General features: G+C 40.5%; 1 protein-coding gene across 3 annotated transcripts in view; it reads right to left on the reverse strand.

Annotated features, from left to right (window-relative positions):
- SIPA1L1 (signal induced proliferation associated 1 like 1) overlaps positions 1-20,712 on the reverse strand; it is a 355,154-nt gene that overhangs the window by 136,647 nt on the left and 197,795 nt on the right. For all 3 annotated transcript variants that reach the window (XM_019519136.1, XM_019519135.1, XM_019519134.1), the window contains exon 7: positions 10,086-10,260. In XM_019519136.1, the coding sequence (XP_019374681.1) occupies positions 10,086-10,260 (175 nt within the window). The remainder of the gene's footprint in view (positions 1-10,085; positions 10,261-20,712) is intronic.

Below are 20,712 nucleotides of genomic sequence, written 5' to 3' on the forward strand. Positions count from 1 at the left end.
GGTGTGGCTGAGCATATCCAAGAACTGTTTGTGTGAGCACCAGAATGGCCTGGTGGAAAGGAGTATCCCGATGACCACGTATTGTTTTTTGGACCTACTTTGATGGTTTTGGAATGAGACTTAGGAGGGCCTCAGAGCCTGGACAAAGAAATAAGACAGGCTGGAACCCAGCAGGGACAGGCCTCCGCCCACCAACAGAAAGGGGGGGGGGGGAGCAGGAGAAAGAGAACGGGGGCAGAGCCCTGCAAGCAAGGCACCTGCAGCCTAGGCTCAGGTTACTTAAAGATGGCCACTCGACGAAACATCTCAAATAACATCGATACATGGCAGGTGAGAGACAGACAGACAAACTGACTAACCAACCAGATTAGGGAACTGGAGTAGGTACCACTGTACCACAAGGGGGTTCCCGGTTGTCCCCAGAGAAGCACCCTATTACAGTGAGAAGCAGCTGACTTCAAAGGAAATCATTCCCCTTCCAGTAACATCTGTGATTAGGGAATGGAATGCTTTTGAAGGAAGTTTGACCTCTATATAATACAAAGAACATAGGCCATCTGCAAATTAATTAAGTCCTATTTGACCTAGAATGCATCTTCTAGGAAAAACAATCAACCTTCACTTGGAAAGTTTTCAGTGATAACAAGCACACCACAACACTTGATAAACTGTTCCAAGGGTTAACAGCTCTCACTCTTGAAAGCATGCTTCATTTCTTATCTGAATTCGTCTAACTTGAATCACCAGCCAGCACATTTTTTTTTTTTTTTCTCTGCCAGATTGAGGGCTACGCCACTATAAAACTTCTGTCTTGCAGGTAGGACTGCGATCCACTTCTCTTAACTTTCTCTATGCGAAATGAAATAAACTAAATGCTCCTTGACACTCACTGTAAGGGACATTTTCCAATTCTTTAATCATTCTGATGGCTCGTATTTGAACTCTGTCCCATTTTCCAATCTCTTTCTTGCGTGGTGGATTCTGAAATTGGACATAGCATCCAGCACTGGTTCAAGATACAGAGGTTAATAAAACCTCCTTGTTCTACTCTTTCAAGATTTAAGGAACACATTAACTATTCCGGTCACAGCATTAAACCTGCCTCCTGCCATGCATGCGTGACATGGCAGGAGGAACAATTGTTGGGAACAGAGCTCAAATCCCATTGCGCTATTAAATGAACATGCACCAGGTCTCAAGATACAATCCCCACCCTCCCTTAGTCTAGTAATCATGGCCTGTATTTCTTGTTCCTAAATGTGGAACTCATGTTCAGCTGATTAATGCACCATGACCCCCAAGTCTTCTTTGAATCACTGTTTCCGTCTCCTCTCTATGAACTGCTTCCTTGATGGCATGGAGAGGCTTGTGTGTACCGATGACCATAACAACAATAGTGCCAAGAGGCTTGTACTCCTGGTAGGGTCACCCATGGTGGTACGGTCAAAGGTGAAGTATCAGATGAAGAGCAATCCAACACAACACAAACACCTCGACAGTACAGCAGGAAGATACAGAAGGCATACTTCTCGATGGCTGCAAAGGTGAATGAAGGCTGCAGTGGAAGAATAAGCCCACTTGTCTTGGATCTCTCTGCTGCTGGGCACAGGTTTCTTCAACCTCCTGACAAAGTCATGTGCAGGCCTCTCTCACTGGTTCAACATCTGCTATAATAATCAATACTAATACCCATAACTTCCAGGGTCCCCTCTACACATTACATTTATGCTGCAATTAATGTGTTAATCGTGGCATAAACATGAAGGGTGCTACACATGCACCCATTTAAGGAGCCACAAAATAGCAAACAAGCCATAAAAATGTTCCACACACAATGTAGACCGTTTAAATGGCTGGTTTGAATGGCATCTTTAAATTTAACAAGTGACCAGAGCCAATAATCAGCTGATTCACTGACAATCAAAGAAAGCACTCCGCCACTGGGAACTTTAAACTCTGTGCCCAGCAGCTCTTGCCAGGCTGCCAATTGCAGGGGATTAGAGGTTGCCAGTGGGGGGAGCCAAAAGGGGTCATCAAACCTGCTGGGGACATTAAATTCCAGAGTTTCCCGGTGTGGCATTCATTCAAGCCACTGATTGTCAGCTCTGAATGTGAGGCCATGACAACCAGCTTTCAACTTGCTGGTGCAAGGGAGGCCTGGGATTATGATTGGCTAGTAGTAATAGCATGATTGGGACCTGATCCACAATCATGCCTCCTGCCATGCATGCGTGACATGGCAGGAGGAACAATTGTTGGGATCAGAGCTCAAATCCCATTGCGCTATTAAATGAACATGTACCAGGTCTCAAGATACAGTCCCCACCCTCCCTTAGTCTAGTAATCATAGCCTGTATTCCTTGTTCCTAAATGTGTGATTTTACATTTTACCTTTCCCTGCCCTCCCATACAGCTTTTCTGATCAAAATTTGTCATCATCATTATTTATTACTGCCACAATCTATTTCTAATCTGCAAACTTTATCAACAAGATGTTTTGTTTCTGGGACACTGATAAAAATATTGAATAATGTAGTATTAAGGACTGATCCCTGTAGTGCCCTATTGAAAACAGACCCACTTGATGGTGATTCTTCATTTACAATCATATTCCCACCTAGGAGTTCACCAGGTTTTTAAAATAAATTTAAAATGTGTGTCATGTTGATATTCTATCACTTTTGTTTCTTAATCAAAATGTGTAGCACCAATTCAAAAGGCTTATAGACATTTCTTAAAAGTAACTTCATCTCTATCAAACAAACAATTTCAGCAAAAAAAAATCAGTTTGACAAGATTCATTTTCCATAAACTCATGTTTCTTGACATTGATTATATTAAGGGCAGAGCAGTCTGTAAGATATGGGCAAGGAGAATCTTGGGATAGACCAAGTCAGGGACCCAAGAGATCAGTAAGAGAGTGGAGTCAAGTATCAAGCCAGAGAGAATAGCAAAGTGGTCGTGCTTTGGGTAGAGCTCTCTTGCCTGGACACTGCCTGTTCTGACTCAGGGGTTTATATGGAGAAAGAGGAGGGTCAGCTGACCCTACCCAACTACTAGGGATGGAGTGGGCAGGAGATTACGCCCTACTGAAAGCTTCAGGACATGCTTGATTAGTCTGAGTGATCACCCATATGGTGGGCAGGCCTTGGCCTGGCACATGAGAGACAGGTTGTATAATGGCAAAATAAAAACAATAAAAATACAATTTGAGAGATTGGGAAATAGTGGGCATAATTTAAAATAAGACGACAATGTCTCTATAATGCAAGCCATTTCCAAATTGCATTTTCTACCCAAAGATTCCTGGCTGCCAAATGACAGACTACCTTTGCAATTCAAGATGGAAATAAGCAAACAGAATATAAACAACTGTTATTTTCAACAATGGCATTTGTTGAAGTCCATAGCCATGGTGGATAAAGTTCATTGCTCCAATGTATCAGAAACAGGTACATCTGAAAGGATGTATGATCTTTAAAATGAAAGGAATTCTACCTCTCTGCTACAGACAACTGTAATATAGTTAATTAGAGTAAGCATTATGATAGTCATTTTAAGAGTAAATATTGAGGAACTAAGCTTAACATATTTGAAAACAATTCTTAGCTAGAATAACTTTAATTTTCCACTCTGACATCAAATACTAACATTAAATCTTATTACATTTTCAGATGGTATATAAAAATCAGCTTTCCTCTGTGTTGGAAAGCCTCACATCCTGTCTTGGATCATGCATCTATTTTTTGTTCCTTGTAAAATGCTGCCAAAGGTGTGGAGGGCTAATGAATTAACCTACACTAGAACCCTGACCTTTCTTGCAAGCTAATGAACAGACAGTGTTTGTTGTAGAAGCAGCTTCACAATCAACTCTAAGTTTCCTACGTGCTGACTTGATGCAGAATTTCCAGCCAGGAAATATTTTCCTGGATAATGAATCCAGAAAGAACTGTATCACGATGGTGGTCTCTGGCTTTGGCTTTTGGAGAACAAACAGCTGGAAAAAAGAGAAGATAGTTTCACAGCTGTAGGCCACTACATACCAGGGATGTTTAAACACAATCCATTTGGCCTAAATAATCTTCACTACCACATCTTTTTTTCCTCAGGGACTTTTTGTATCAATACCATGGCAGAAAAGAATTGTAAAGTACCCTACAGTAGTTACTGTTCTTTGAGATATGCTGCCCACTTATATCCCACTGTCAGTGTACTTATACTACCCATACTCAGCTAGTTTCTATTGTCCAGTTGTATCTACTGGGGCAGAGCCTGTACACAAGGTACCCCTGTCTCCTATTTCCCTGGGCATAAAATATAGAAATCAGGCAAAACCCCATCCCTCAGTTCCTTCACCACAAGAAATTCCAGGTATTCTAAGACACTGCATTAGTAAGGAGGGCGTGTGGGGCATGGAATACACATGTACAACACTTCTGGGTATGTAACTGACTTTTCTTTGAGTTATCTATTTGGCTAACTCATAACAAATGTATACAATAAGACAACCATTTTGAGTTTCTGGGATGATATAGCTTGACACTTCATTCCTTCTGCAAATGCTGAATGGTCTGGTTCTGTTTAGCTAAAAGGAAAGAACCCTGACTACCACATGTAGCATGCAAACTTTGACTTGCACTCCCACTCCAAAGGAGGGCATAACTTTGAGCCTCTGTCTTTTCCTGAGAAGTTCAAGGACCCTTGCTGACTATTATTATGGGTGAAGAGGTCCTTGTTTGGAATGAGTAATCTGGCTTGTTTTTTTCTGGATGTTGAGATGCAGAATCTCAAGGAGCTCATAAATTTTTAAGCTAGTCTAAGGCATATCTATTTTGTTCTTAAAGAGGTCACAGCCTCAAAAAATCACTTCCCCAATGTTTGTATTTCTTTAGATAGTACTAAAATCTGTAATCACCAATTTGTGTGCATGGTGATGGCCATTGCTCTAAATTTCACCACTGTGTCCAAGGAATCTACTACTGTCAGAAGACCCTCAGAAATGAGAACTCTTAGCTCCTCCAAGCTGTGTTGCAGGAATTTAACCAACAAAATTTTATAATCTGTCCCAGTTTAAATAATTCTATTTAACTGAAAAGGCTGCAAATACCTAAGAGCTAAAATACTTAGGCAATACCATATTTGCAAACTTGGTGAGAAATAATTTTTCTCTAAATAAATCTATTTAAATCTTTCTTAAGGTGAGACTTTTGATGGTTCTTAGTGCCTGATTTTTTACATATACAGCCTGTACAACCAAGGACAATGTAAAAGCCAAATTAATGTACCTAGCAGCAGCTGTCTTGTTTTTTTTTGTTTTTAAGGGGTAGATGTAACATATGCTGGCATCTGCCTGCGATATTCTGCTGACTTCATCAAATGCTTTCTTATTAATCAGCACAGTCAGGTGTTCAGACACTGATGGATGTAGCAGCACACAGGACTTCTCCTGTAATGTTTCTATAGGGATGTGGAGAGATCATCGACCACTGAGTACAGAACATCTTGTAGATGTAAGGCTGTGTAGAAATAGAGACAGCTGTTGAACCTAGTTATTTCCTAGATAACAGAAGACCATTATCATTTTTGAGTTCCTGCTGCTGTAAACTGGAAGCAATTATGTTAACTATGGACTCTGCTCTTAACAGTGCTGATGAAGTGTCCAATTCAAGATACTTACGATTCCGTAACATTGTTAAAACTCATTTTGCTAGCCTCTAAGGCGGCAGCAGAGGCAATCTGTCATTTTCTAGTAGGCTCTTTCTGCTGAGGGTGGCTGAGATTTCCATTCTCTGGAGGAACAGCATTTCCAGAGTTTAAGGCCAGAAAGGACCACTGGTTCCCATCAGACAGTCTGATCTCTTGCATATCGTAAATTGTTAATTTTTGCCCTCTTACCCGTGTTATTAAGCCCAATAATTTGTGTTTATCTGCAGCACAACTTGTATATCATTCAGGAAGGCATCCAGTTTTGATTTTAAGATACTGTATCTAGAATGGAAAGTCCACCATTTTCCTCTGTAGTTTGATCCAGTAGTTACTCACTTTTGCCATTAAAAAAAAACTTTCCCTAATTTGTAATTTCTGGCTTCAGTTTAGTCATGTGTCCTTGTTATACCCTTCTCCACTATATTAAACAGCCCAAGATTCTCATGAAAGTAATTATTCACTGTAATCAACTGACTTCTCAGTGTTTCTGTTACACTAAACAGACCAAAGTCTACGTCAAGAAATTCAGACATTTTCTCTAAACCTTGAATAATTTTTGTGGCTTTTTTCTGCATTCTCTTCAATTTTTCAACATTCTTTTCAAGACGCGGACGCCAGAACTGCATGCAGTATTCCTTTTGCTGGTTGTATTTATAGTGCAGAATGGACAGAGATTTTCCTATTACTATAGCGTATTTTCCTATTACTATAGCCCAATTTATGCTCTTTACCTCACTATTGCACAGGAGGCTCCTATTGAGTTGCTTGTCTACTTTGACTTCTCAATACTTCAGTGTCATGTCTTCCAAAACATGTCCTATTTTGCAAACATAGCCTGTATTCCTCATTCCCGAACATTTCAGTTTGCCTTCAATTGTGTTAAAATGCATTTTGGTATACTTGTCCCATTCACACAAATGATCCAGATTGCTCTGTGTGATTGCCCTAGCCTCACAATTTATCATAATATAATCTTCCTGTGCCCCTTCATGCAATTTAAATGGTGTGCTTGGCTCCACCTGGAACATGTACTTACCAATTTCTGTAAAAGCAAAACACACCATCACAAGAACAACATTATGCATGGTATTTTGTGGGTTTTATATACCAGCAATTTTATATGGCAAGAATACATCAGAAACAAATCTTTGAATTAAGATATTTCAAAGTAGTCTGAAGGTGGAATACTACAATTGTGTAGTATACTAGCCAACTGCCCATCAAGAATGACCGGGGGGGGTGGGGGGCTAGGATGGAGCGCTGCCGCCTATATATAATACTGCGCTGCTGGCCTCAGCTCCCCCACTCTCTATCTGGTCCTTCAGAATCATGGCAGCATTCCCCCACACTTGGAGCACTTTGATTGGCTGTTTCCGTCAGCCAATCAGAATGCAAATAGTGTTACAGACAGACAGACAGACTTAGGCTTTTATAATATTAGAATGGAAATACCATAATAGGGACAGAATCATAAGATCATGCTCTAAAAATCATACAATTTCAGCTTAGAGTTATTCTGTAGTGGTTTTCAAACTTCCTAAGGTCATGGAACCCTTTCATATAATTTATTCTGTAGTGGAACCCCTATCCCTAACCTTATCCTAAAGAATGATGCAGAGCCAGGTGACCTGGCCCACTCCACCATTACCTCCAATCTCTTTGTGAAACCTCTGGTGACCTATTGTGGAAGCCCAGGTTCCATAGAACACAGTTGGAAAACATTATTTTAGACAACAAAAGTGAGGCCTGCTAATGTGAAATACTAATGCAACATACTTTAATGACCTGCAGAGCACCAGCATGAACATCAAGGTTTAAAACCTGAGAAAATGTTAAACCTGCTTCAATGTGTACTGATGCCAGATATGTTGCAATATTTTTTCAGGTGCAGAGTGAAAATATTTATCTAGTGATTGCTTCCCATATTAACAAAGATATGCTTTATCAAAGTATTATTTACATGAAAACCATCCTTACAGCATATTGTTGCAACAATTAATTTTTGCAAATTAATGCACAATCTGAAGAGTTTACAACATTTGCATTTAACAGATTTATCTGTCTGTAAGAATTTGAGAGGTGAACTTTTGCCAATTCTGAATGCAAGTTCCAATACAAGCCCAGTTCAAATGGGAAAAAATACCAGAGAAAGATCATTCATCCACCCATTAAAACACCCACCAGGAATCAAAATATTTGCTTCTCCCCTCCCTAGCTCTTTCCATGTCCTCCTACATAATCTCAGTTGTAGCTGATTATAGAAAAACTGGGTTAGATGACACTACTTTGACATAGCTGAATACTGACCACTTCAAGATGGTAATGTACTTTCATGTAGTTGATTTTGACACTATTTACTGGTTATAAAAATAATAAACATGATGCAGCTGTGAAAAAGGAAAATGCAATCCCAGGATATACCAAGTGAGGTATGAAATTATTAACGCAGAGATATGAAATTACTAATGCCTTTGAACAAGACACTAGTAAGACCTCATCTGGAATGGTGGATAAATTTCTGGTCAAGCATATTCAAAGAAAAGGAATGCAAACTAGGTATAGGAACTGGGAATTCAAACAGGTATAACAAAATGGCTATTAGGAAAAGACAGGGAAATGAAGATGCTCTCACAAAACTAAAAGATCATGGCTTGTTTACCCTGATAAAACAAAGGCAGGGAGCACTTCAGTACTAACTGAATGATGTTATTCATGACTCCGGTTCATGAATACATCTGCGGGGTAAAAACCAGAGTGGAAAAGTAGCTATATAAGTTAAACAACAATAGTAGCACAAGAACACATAGGTATACATTAACTATGAATAAATTTAGGCTGAAAACTAGAAGATTTCTAAACAACAGGAGAGCTTGGTTGCAGAACAGTTTTCTAATAGCAGTCAAGGTTAAAGGTACATCTCAAGTTCAGATAGTGCATTATGCTAGGACAGTTAAGGCATGCTGGTTTTTGTAGTCAAGAGTGTACAAAAGAGGGTATTAAGAGCATACAAAAGAATGACACGACTACCATCACAGTGGGCCCCCTCTGATTCATCATCCCATATTACTTGGTAACCATTTGATGACTATTTAATGGTAACTGGGTTGATTGGGTATGGCCTTCAGCATGCCACTACATTGGTAGAGAGATGCCATAACTGCTCTGCCACTATGCACCTGCAAATAAAAGTAGTGGGGGCAAATAACCTATCTAGCTTCAAGATGGAGCTTTACAACTTTATAAATGGGATTATATATAATGCAGTTGCCTGCAATAGGAGGAGACTGGGCTCAATGGCTGAAGAAGGCCCTTGTGTATTCTTAAAACATGCTTTTAAGGTAATATTTAAGAAGGGCTATTTCAGATTTTTGATAGTTTCTCAATTACCCATTACACTGCTGAGGGTAGCAGAATCATGGAAACAGGCCATTTTTTGCTGCACTGAATTTTAGTTTTTTCTTTCATGACTCAGGTTAAGTTCCTTTACTGCAAGTTAGGAAGATAACAATGGACTTCAACACAAATGGGGTTAATCGAATTAGTCAAACATGGGTCACAGGTATTTCTTTCAGTTTTTAAATAGATTTTAAAATAGAGCACACACAGACTAACAAAACATGTATTGTCTGATAAATCTACTTCATAAAATTTATGCTGTCCCTCTCATTCAAGAGCAGAATATTATATTTGCAGATAATACTGCATTAAATCTTTTTCAACTGCTTTTTTGCAACCCTGTGCTTTACAGCAAAGCTGGGTGGGTACAGTTGGCCTAATATAGTTTAGTTCACAGAGACAAACTCTATAAAAAATATAAAAAAGAATAGACTAGAATAAATTCAGCAGGAGCAACACAACATAAATGCCCAGGGGAAGCAGACTATAAGCTGGTCACAGCATTAAAACAATTTATTAATTTACCAACCTGAGATTATAAACTTGGATCTTTAAAATGTTGTTTTTGGTGAAGACAGATAATTAAGATATCATCAAAAAAGCAAAAAAAAAGAATATTGAAGTTAATAATGCATAACTGAGGCAGTGCTGTTGTGTAGTGTAATGCGCCAATACATTAACAATAATTCCATAGCACACTCATTTTTTACTTTGGGTTTTTGGAACACCTTTACATCAAAGTTTTAGCTACCACTTTGTAGCTGAATATGTTTAAAAGTGCAATGATTTGTTATTAAAATGATGAGAAACCAAGTAGGTACGAGTTATTTTATGTTTGCTTTTTTCACTTATGATGTTTGATAGAGAACAACTTTTGGTTTGTAGCAAAGAAGGTGATTTTTTAAAAAGAAATGTGAGAGAAGTGTCAATTATTGATCATGACATATTTTGTTAGAATTGGAAAAAAATAAAGGCCGTCTTACTCTTGGTGTCCAGCTGAGCACGATACTTTTCAAACCCCTTCAGTCGAACTCGTTCTCCTAACAGCTGAAGGAACTCTTCAAAGGCTGACCCTGCTGATTCATTGTTGTACATTTCCTCTTCTGTGCTTTGTCCACCTTTGCAGTACATGACACCCACCTTCAGCTGATAGCTTAACTGCAAATAAAAAAGCAAGATTTTTATATCCAATAAATTAGATAGAAAGTTTCAGCTAATGTCCAGCAATTTAACTAATCCCCAAACTGATAGACTTGAAAAAGTTTACTTATTTGTATAACTTTCTTCCAAATTCCCTACTTTTTTTTTTACCACCTGTCTCAAATAGATAAGTGCTGTGGTGATTAAGATGATCATACCTGGTGACGATGTCCAACTGCTCATTTTGCAAAAATGCTGGGGCACAGAAAAGCTGAGTGTGTTATCAAAAGCCCCACAACAAGTGTAGAAAAAAAGGAAAGAGAAGAACTAGACTTCCTCAGTCCTATTGCATCCTATTAACTAGATCAGTGATTTTCAACCAGGGTGCTGATGTGCTCACTCTTTCCCCAGCTGCTGCTCTGCTCCCAGGTAGCCCCCATATTCTGTGCAGCGTACTCTGCTGTGGGTGGGCAGAGGCTGGGTTTTTCAGCTCAACTGGTCCCCCCACTACTGGGGCTGTGGAAAGGGCCATGTGGGCTGGTTGCCAGAGTGTGAGCCCCTGGAACAGCCATAGCATTGGGAGCTGTGCTTGGCCACCTCAGGTACAGCCTCAGGGTGAGGAAGGAAGCATCTACTATACTAGAAATTCTTAAATAGGAAAGAAAATGTTTATTGATATTAGCTACCTATGTTTCTCACTTGTTTTAACTGCTAAACTACTGAAGCTACCTTTGCTCTGCTTGAATTAAAAGACTGAATTGACTGCAGTGATGACTGCTGTCTTTCCTTTATTTTTCTAAAGGATGTCTACTTTTTGATTTGGTTGTAGAAATGTATTGAAGCCCTATTCAGTTTGTGATCTTAGACTGCACATACACATTCAAATGGCCTCTCAGAATTCTTCCAGGTTTGTTCTCCTGGTAGAAAAACTTACCCAGGGATGTCTGAATGTACTTTTGAATGCTAAGCCTTGAAGAGCACAGAACTTGCAGTGCTGATGCTATACAGCCAAGGAGGCCATGTACACACAGCACAGTGTACTCTGCAGACTCCCTCAGTCTTTCTAGCAAAAGATGACAGCAGTACAAAGGGAACCCCTGAGTGGCTGACCCAGACAGCTCAGAATCAACCTGCGCCTTCTGCTGCACCTTGCGAGATTATGAAGAGGGAATGTTTTGCTCCCTGCTTGGGAGTCCAGCCAGCCCAAGCAACTTACTTTTTTTTTTGGGGGGGGGTGGGGGGAAGAAGGGGAGCAAAGCACTCCGGCATATTGGAGAACAGACTATGCTGTGGCTTCTTTCAGAAAGGTAAAGTACAGACATTTGCTCTTCCAGGAGAAACTCTCCTGGGAGTGATTTAACCCTGGTTGTTCCTGGGTTAGTTCTCTCCTGAAATGGCCATTTTTGCTGTAGTAGAAAAATCCTGAATATCTGTATCCTCATATTTTCTCCTGGAAAAACAGTAACTCCTGCAGGAGAAACTAAATGTCTGTACAAGGCCTGGTCAGCAAGCTAACATTTGGTTATAAGGTCTCATAATAAACAATTATTGAAGTTGGGTGAGCTTCTTAATAGGATCACTTAAATCCACTGCAGGTCCATTCAAATCCATCCTATGCACTGTGGCAGGATTTCATTGTGCTGAAAATAATTTGTAAATTTTGTCAGGACTCACCTTGAATATTACCCAATGGTGAGGATACAAGTTTCATATGTTATTGAACATTTTAATAGGTTTTTTATAGTTTTAAACTTGGGGTGCCAGGAGATGCTTTTAATGCTGCTGCTGAGTGCAACGAGGTAGAAAAAAAAAGCACTGTAATAAATAAATTAGTTTTGGAAACAGGGTGCCTTTCGAGTTTTAAAAGTCTGAGAACCACTGCATTAGATCAAGCTGTCTTATCTATGTAAAGCAGCACTACATAACACACACATTTCTGATAATAAGATGCATCATATTTGAGTTGCTATTAATAGTGCATGTTGTTAAAGTGGTCAATGGCATTAGAAGTGCTTTCCTATGACTGATTTTAAAATATGCACCAATTACACAAAGAACATTTAATTGATTTCAGCAACTATTTTACTTCTTTTAGGGGGTCCCTATCAATTTTTTTTCAAGCTACAGGTTAGCAACTAAGAATCTCAAACATTTCTCTTTGCTTGGTTTTCACTATTTCCATTTGATGGATACTAGCATTTTCCCTGTCTCTAATGCAACTGAAATTAACCCTTCTGTAGCTGCGATTCTTCAAGATGTGTTGATCACTCAGGTTCTACTCTTGTTGTGTATGCTTCCCATGTGTAAAAGATAGATTTTTTTTTGAACATCAGTATCTATTGAGGTCTCGGCTGTTCTCTTCATACTCTTCTGACTATTACAGCTGAGGATATAAGGGGTAAGGCATCCCCAACAGCAATTCATTTCCTTTGACAAACAAAATCCCAGAGAAAAACACTCCAATTAGCAGGGTTGTAGGGTAAATTTTGTAATTGTATGGATAACAAACCTCAAAGAACAAACTGCTGTAGGATAAGTAACTAAGTGAATATCCATATAGATACCACGCTTAGTAACTACAAACAGTTCTCTCAGCAGGAGGATAGAAAGAATTCTACCAATAAGGATAACAGATTTGAAAGCCTACACCAAAGAATAGTGTAAAATGAATCAACAGACTCCAGGTAGTAGATCTATAGATCTTGGAAACTGAGACATTTATGAAGAAACTGGCAGAAGCTAGATTAAATCTAATCAATGTGACTTGACATGACCGGGGGGTGGGCAGGTGGTGTTTATTACTTGCTAGTACATCCTGATAAGAGATACCTAGATAACCTGTGAGTAGAAAGTGATTGTCATTCAATATTATCAGCAAAATGTTATATAGAACTTGAAAGATTTTCTCTCTCCCTATGTTTTCTCCAAATACAAGAATATTCACTTCACCTGTGTTGACATGGGGCTTGGGGAAGAAAAAAAAGGGTAGTTAGGCAAGAACTTCAGGTAGTGTCTAAGGATGCCCTTGTCCTTACGGAATACAACATTTGGAAAACTAAGCATAATGGCAAGTATTTCACTGACTCTTGTGGCTAATAGCTATCAAAAAACACTATCTCTGGGAACAGAAGGTAAAAGGAGGAAATTGCCATGGGCTGAAGCAAATGTCCCATGAATATGGGTCAGACTAATATCTGAGGCAGGGGAAAGCCCCCAGATGAGTAGAAAACCATGGAAATCCATACTCCTTCCCCCCTCAACTCCCCAACATGCAATGGGATGTTCAGCAGTCCTGTGACTTTGAACCGAGGCCTGCTGCCAGTAAGGCCCATGTCTGTGAGAGGGTTCACAGTGTATATTTTATCTGAGCAGGAAACAGAAAGGGAGAAGGGTAGTGAGCTGAATATTAGGCTCTAGCCCTGCTCCAAGCAGCTGTAATTCTGGAACCATCTATTATTCTTCATTCTGCCTTCCAAAAAACAGCATGCATATCTTACTTGAGAGGTGTACTGTCTGCAAGCAAATATGATGGTTAGGCTTGTTTTAGAAGGTAATTGCTAGTACAATGCTTGTAGATACCAAGCAAACTAGTCTGTCAGGTTCTGACTGGATTGTCATAGTGGGACATGACTAAGGGAATTATGTAATGTGTTACAATAACTATTTTTCTCTTGTTTGAAAGTCTGCCAAGTCCTAATGGTGTTGTCCTTTAATGTGAAAGCATAAGTGTAGACTACCTTCTTTACAAATTAATCAAAGAGACTGTATATATACTTTGGTACTTAAAAGTTATATGAACTCAAGTTTAATAAATTTTGCTTGAAAATACTCAGATGATTCTTAAGAGTCTGAGTGCAAACAAAATATAGATTGTTTTAAAAAGAAGGAGCAGAGTGTATAATAGGAACAGGCTAATATTTCATCAGCTTTCATTAACCCTGAGAAAGTAAGAGAACAATTTCACTAACTTTAATCAATATATTAGGGTGGGAAATATGACTACTCAAAATTGGCCTAACTGCTCCCAATGAATTGTACACCAAAACTCCCATGGACTTTAAAAAGCACAGCTCTTGTTGAAGTTAAACTATTTGCAACCCCAAATCCAACCCTTACTGTAACTTTAATATATAATGGCAGATGGTGAGAAGGAAGCAAATTAATAAAAGCATGGGAGTAAGACGAAGGAAGTAAAGAATGGGTTAGTTTTGCTCTTTTTGCTGCTGGAGAGCCCATGCTGGGGAAAAGGAAAAGAGAGGTCTCTTTCTACACATACTGGAGTTGCACTGAAGAAGGTTAGGCTGGCCTTATGCCAGAACATACGTAAACTCTAGAAAGGAAAAGAAAGGTCAAATGGACATAATAAAGACAGATTTTTGCTTGATATGAAAGTGAAACCCCAAGCTCCTTTGGTGCACAGACTGAAGAACACAGTACTATCCTCAAAGACCCAGCTGATCCTTCTAGAAAGTGATTTTGAAGTTCAATTTGCATTTTTTTTCTGTTGAGATAACAAAAGGACAACTTGTATGGTTCCCATGACTCAGTTGGGTTGAAATTTTTTTTATTATTTTAGTTAGCAACTTCATTGTTTATTCAACATAAACAGACAGGCTAGGGACAGACAACACACATAAACCAGTATAAGTGATTGGAAACTGTTTTAAATTTGTAAAAGAACAGATGTTTAGTGAACATAGACCATTTTCAAAATGGCCAAAACCGGTTTAAGATAGCTCTGGATGGGGAGAATGAATCCCCACCCTGGCCCTGCCTCCCCGCAGTCACGGTCTACACAGCAGGGGGTGGAGGCTTTACACCCCACAGAATGTGGTTCAGCTACCCCAGGCCCACCCCCTCCCCCCATCTCTCAATATCAGGGTGGTTGGGCAAGGAATAAACTAGAAGATTTTAGATGGGATATAAGGAAAAACTTCTTCATGGTTCATGTGACCAGACTCTGGAATAGACTCCCAGTGGGGGTTGTGCAGGCATCTACCCTGGAGATCTTCAAAAGGAGACTGAACACACACCTTGCTGGGGTTATCTGACCCCAGACGTCCTTCCTGCCCAGAGCAGGGGGAATAGACCCAATGATCTCACACGATCCCTTCCAGCCCTAAACTTCTGTGAATCTGTGAATGGGGAACCACTCCAGCCCTGGCTCCCTAGCCGGGGTCTGCACAGTGAGTTTGCAGTCCAGTGTCAGCACTCCACTGGACTGCAGACACCCCAACCCCGCACCCTTGCCTGCGCACCAACCATCAGCTGCAAGGGGACAGGAGGGTCGGGAAGGACTGAACCCCCACTCCAGCCCGGGTCCCCCAGCTAATGTCTCCACAGTGGGTGGGGGAGAGATCCCGAGGTGGAGGCTTTCTCCCCACAATGTGGCTCTGCAAGGCTGTGAACAACCCAGCCCTGATTCCTTGCCAGCCCCCCACCTGTCAGCCCTAGGGGATTTCCTCTCCTCACTGTGTAGACCCTGACTGGGATGCTGGAGTGGGGGTCAATTCCCCCCTCACTGCCCCCTGCCAGAGACACGGTGGGTGAGGGGGCGGGGCCCTCTGGCTTTGCAGCCCACTAGAGCTGGGAGGTGTGCGCGAGTGGGTTGCAGCCCACTAGCACTTCTAGCCTTGGCCAGTGCAGGCATTTGCCTGTCTTGGCCAACTACTGAGTGAACATGTATTCTGTTCATTAACAGTCCAATCTACACAGCTTTTAGAAAGCTGCGTAGATTGAATTAATTCCACCTTGGGCTTTTTGATTATCCATACATAACCATAAAGCAAAGAGAAACTAAAAATTAAGTGTTGTACCTCTCAGGTCCCTCTCTACACAAGAAGGTAAAAGCACGACACATCTAAAGCACGGTTCACCTAACTGTGCCTCTTGCCATGTCACATGTGCATGGCAGGAGGTATGATTGTGGGATCGTGTATTAGATTCCATCGCAGCTCACTGCCAGTGCTGTGGGTTCCCAGCTGTGGGGGGGCACCCCATGCAATCCTAGGGCTGGATCACTGCTGCAGTGATTTCACTGCCCTAGGAGTGTGGGGAAACCCCCAGGGTCAGAAGATTGCTGCAGCGGTGATCCCCCCCTATCCTAGAGGCACGGAGCAACCTCTGGGGCTGAAGGATCAGCACGATCTCCAGGGACTGGGGGTTTCCTGCACCCCCGAGCTTTAGCGTCCAGGGCTGTGGGAAACCGTGGGGATCATGGCTCCTGTAATGCTCAGGGTTTTTATACTGGGTATATTGCACTCCTGCAGCTTGCAGCCACAGGGATTCCCCGCTACATGTGCAAATTAATGCTTGATAGCAACCAGTTATAAAGCCAGTACAAATGTTTTAGGTCTAACTTTATAGCTGGTTGGAGCTTTTTGTTGTGTGATAGCTACTTTGCACATGTAGCCGGTCTCCAAGTAATTGTACAATTAACCAGGTAACTGTTCAATACCTGCAATGTGTAGAGGGGGGCACAGTTCCTCACTGTCATTTTTTCAAAACCTGGTTCAATTTTTTTAAGACCTCTTAATACTTCCATTAGACTTTTCAAGGGCTGTCCTTGTAAAATTAAGATTGCAAGTTGCACAGAGAAAAAGAAAGTTGAGTCACTTTCTCATGGTTACATAGCAAATCAATGTCAAACCAACAGAACACAGATCTTCTCTTACTCCCATTCTTCATTCACAAGATTCATTATGGTTATTATTAATGGTTATTATGCATGCTAACTGGGGAACTTCAATCCTACAATTTAAATAAAACTGATTGCCATAAGGGTCAGGAAGGACCACTGTGGAGCAGGAAAGGAGTAAGAGAAAATATTTCTCTCCTTAGTACTTTCCTCCAAAGCATCAGAAATCAAATTTTCTTGACAGAACAAGAGAGAGGACATACTGTAATTTCCTAGTATGATAAATTCTGTTTTCCTAGGTAACAATCATGGAAGGCTGGAAACAGAATTGCAACACAAAGAACTTTGAGATCCTCGCTAGTACTAGTAGTATATGAGTGTACTAGTACTATATGAGTGTATGGCATTGTTATCAGACACTGATGGCTTGTAGCAGATTTCTCAGGCTGCCTAAGGCTCAGGTGATAACAAAAACCCAGGTAGGTCCTTAACTTTATCTGTTAACTTTGTGTAAAATTTAATATACATGAAATCATTTTCAGCTTCATACTTGAAGCTACTAATTTGTATAGAGGTGCTCTTAATTTTATCCTTTAAAGCAGGGATGTCCAACTCACACCATGCCCCAAGCTGGATCCAGACCATAGGACTTCTTGGTAGGTTAGATTTCCAGGGCTGGTGGCAGTGGGGCAAGTGGACACTTGTTGTGATGAACGTGGAACACGTAGCGATAGGCTGAGTAGCTGAAGGGCAAGTGAAGCTGTGCCAGCAGAGCCTTCACTCACACCCCTGCTGCCACTGGGCCAGTTTCTGGTGTAGGCCCTGCCCACTGCTAACCACAGCTCCAAATTTCATGGTCTGCTAGTAGCCCAGTAAGTTGGATGGAATGCTATTGGAGGTTGAATGCTTGATACTCCTGCTGTAAATCAGTGATAAGGTGATCTGTGAGTCTAAGTGTCTTGGGAGATGACAGCACTTCAGCCTTGCTTAGCTTTTATGAATGAGATGCATTTAGAGGACTTCTAAAAGTCCACCTTATAAAAGTCTGTTCTGTGTCTATGTTTATGTAAATAGGATTGCTTTTTTTTGTTATTCTATACAGCTTTACCCATATTTAATTTTTAAACGTGACTCTATGGAGACAATCAATAATGTAAACTATTAAGCACTGTAATAAAATATTTTGGATAAACAAATTAGAAACAGCCGAGACATTCATTGATGTACAATAGCCATTGAGCATGTGCAAATTGTTCTGAATTATCATAATGTACCTAAACTCCCATTCACCAAAAACTGTAAAAGCTGAATTCAGAACCACCATCTGTGCACTGAATGTGTAAGATTCTAAATATAGCTGCATGCCAATAGTGATAGTGTTATGAATAGCTAACTTAAAAAGCTCACAACTGAAACAGAAATTCATGGTGAATGTGACTCCTGTTACCTCCCCTGCTTGCTCAGTCTCACAACATCAAGGCTAACATGAATCTTTTCAATCTTCTTCTTACCTTTCAGACAGCAAATTCTAAAGTGTATGAGAAATCCAGACCTAAAATGTAAGCATCTAATCTGGGTGTAGCAACTATCTTCTCCTGTGAATCTGATCAAATCACATTACTCTTGCTTCTTCAACATATCCCACTGAGGTATGATGTTACTAATTTATCTTCTAAGGTCATTTTGAAGATTAGTTTATTTCTGCATAATACTTTGAATTCAAAGATGAATTCCTAGCCACATCAAAGTCAAATGTCAAAAATCACGATTCAGTAGGGTCACCCAAAGTAAGGGCAGACAAACCCTTTTACGTGTACCTCTGAGTGTACATGAGTCGCATGAAAATGGACACAGAACAGTTCTACCCTCAGTACTTATTAAATATTTACATTATGGTAGATTTATAACATTAAGTTATTCTAATTAATCATAATGCAAGAGCCATAGTCAATTAATAATATATCATTCTTGATTTTAGTTTGAGCAGAATTACCAGTCCCTTGATGTTCTATTTTAGAGAGATTCACTCAAATTTCCTCACAACAAACTGATAAAAATGGGTGCATATACTCTAACTGCATGCAGAAGTTTTAAAAGTTTAGCCTGCATAGCCCTACATTAGAGGAAGAAAAGTTATCTTCTGAACCAGCCAGTCAAAAGTGAAGGAGAGGTGAACCTATCCTAAACTTTTGTTCAATGCATGTTGAACAAAATGACTTCTTAAAACATACAAGTAAAAATCGTTAGGCTTCTACCTCCCTCTTTTAGTACTCTGCCTCTCCCTGAGGAATCTCTTTGGCAGAGGTAGGGAAGACAGGGAGAGAAGGGTGAGGGGAGGAAGAGAAGGGAGAACAAAGGGAGAGAAGGCTCTTTTCTGATGGCCAGTAATATTGGAGCTATTTTACAGAGCAGCACAGCACATATGGAACATGGATTTCAGTTTTCTTTTCCACTATTCCTCCTCAAACAGTCCTCAAATTTTCCCCTCCTTAAAGCACGTGTGTATATCTTAACCCGTTTACAGACCCACAAATGCTACTTACCATTTTCACTGCCCTACTCTCCCAGTGAAATAGATTTAATGTAACAGGTATATTTTTCAAAAGACATGTTCAAAGCTGATAGTTGTGCTTTGCCATTATTATTTGACAGAGAGGTTAGGGACAGACATTACACCTAAACCAGTTTAAGTGATCAGAAACTGGTTTAAACCTGTTACAGAACAGAAGTTTAGCACACATCAACCGGTTTGAAAATGGCTGGAACCAGTTTGAGATAAATCTGTTTGAATGTAGTATCAGACTTAAATGATTTGGCTCAAGCCAGTTTATGCAACGTCTGTCCTAGACCCCTTCCTGGTTAAAGTTAAATCAGAGTCCCCCAGCATCCCAGTATGTTCTCTGGGCTGGGCAGGGTGATCTGCTATACAGCAGAGCTGGCCCCTCCTCTCTGCTCCCTGGCCAGAGCTCTGGCACAGACTTGCAGTCACAGAGCATCTGCCTGGCTTCTCCTTGCTATACAGGGATTATTCCTCCCTCCCCTCTGCCTTACGCATACACTTCAGCATTATCTAGCAGACCACATACTGGCTACAGTCCATGATGTGGCAGACAACAGGCAACAGACTTTTTGGAGCTAATCAACAGGTAGCTTCACGTCCTTCCTTGGAAGAGCTGTTTAAGAGCTCCACTAGTTAAAGGAGAGAGGCTTTGTTTTTTTAAATGGGTCGATAAACACTGAGTTAGGGGATAAACATTCCCTGCCGGGCTGCTTAGGAAAGAGAGGGGCGTGGGAAAAAAAAAAAAAAAATCAGAGCATCCTGCAGGGGCCAAGCCATGCCCCCCTCAGCTCAGCCTTGTGGAAGGGAAGGGAGGGCTGCTCTACCGCTCCCTGGTTTCTAACCTGAGCCACTGCAAGCATGTGCCTGCATTTCCTGGATGTCTGTCTGGTCACAAAACTGATTTTAGCCAGGTTAGACTAACCTGCAAAAACTGAATCAATTCAGGCTCAGGCTTTTTGAACATCAGTCCCTAGCCCCAGACTTTACAGAGAGTTTTTTAAGTATTACTTTCCAACATAAATATAAAAAATAAAATATAAGAGTTCTTATCAATATAAAAATACTTCAATATCATTTAGTCTTCAGAACATTATTCTGTCTTTAGTTTTAGGTCTTTCCTAAGAAAGGAGAGAAATATTCTCTGCCACATCTAGTTATATTTGATATGTAAAGTGATTTTATTGCGTGCGTGCGTGCGCGCGTGCACGTGCGTTCCCCTAGCCATGAAAAGGCAATATTTTAATCTACGCACCTATATAACTCTTCAATATAC

This window comes from Gavialis gangeticus, unplaced genomic scaffold (genome assembly GCF_001723915.1).
Source record: "Gavialis gangeticus isolate Ggan-Ray unplaced genomic scaffold, GavGan_comp1, whole genome shotgun sequence".
NCBI classification, from domain to species: domain Eukaryota; kingdom Metazoa; phylum Chordata; order Crocodylia; family Gavialidae; genus Gavialis; species Gavialis gangeticus.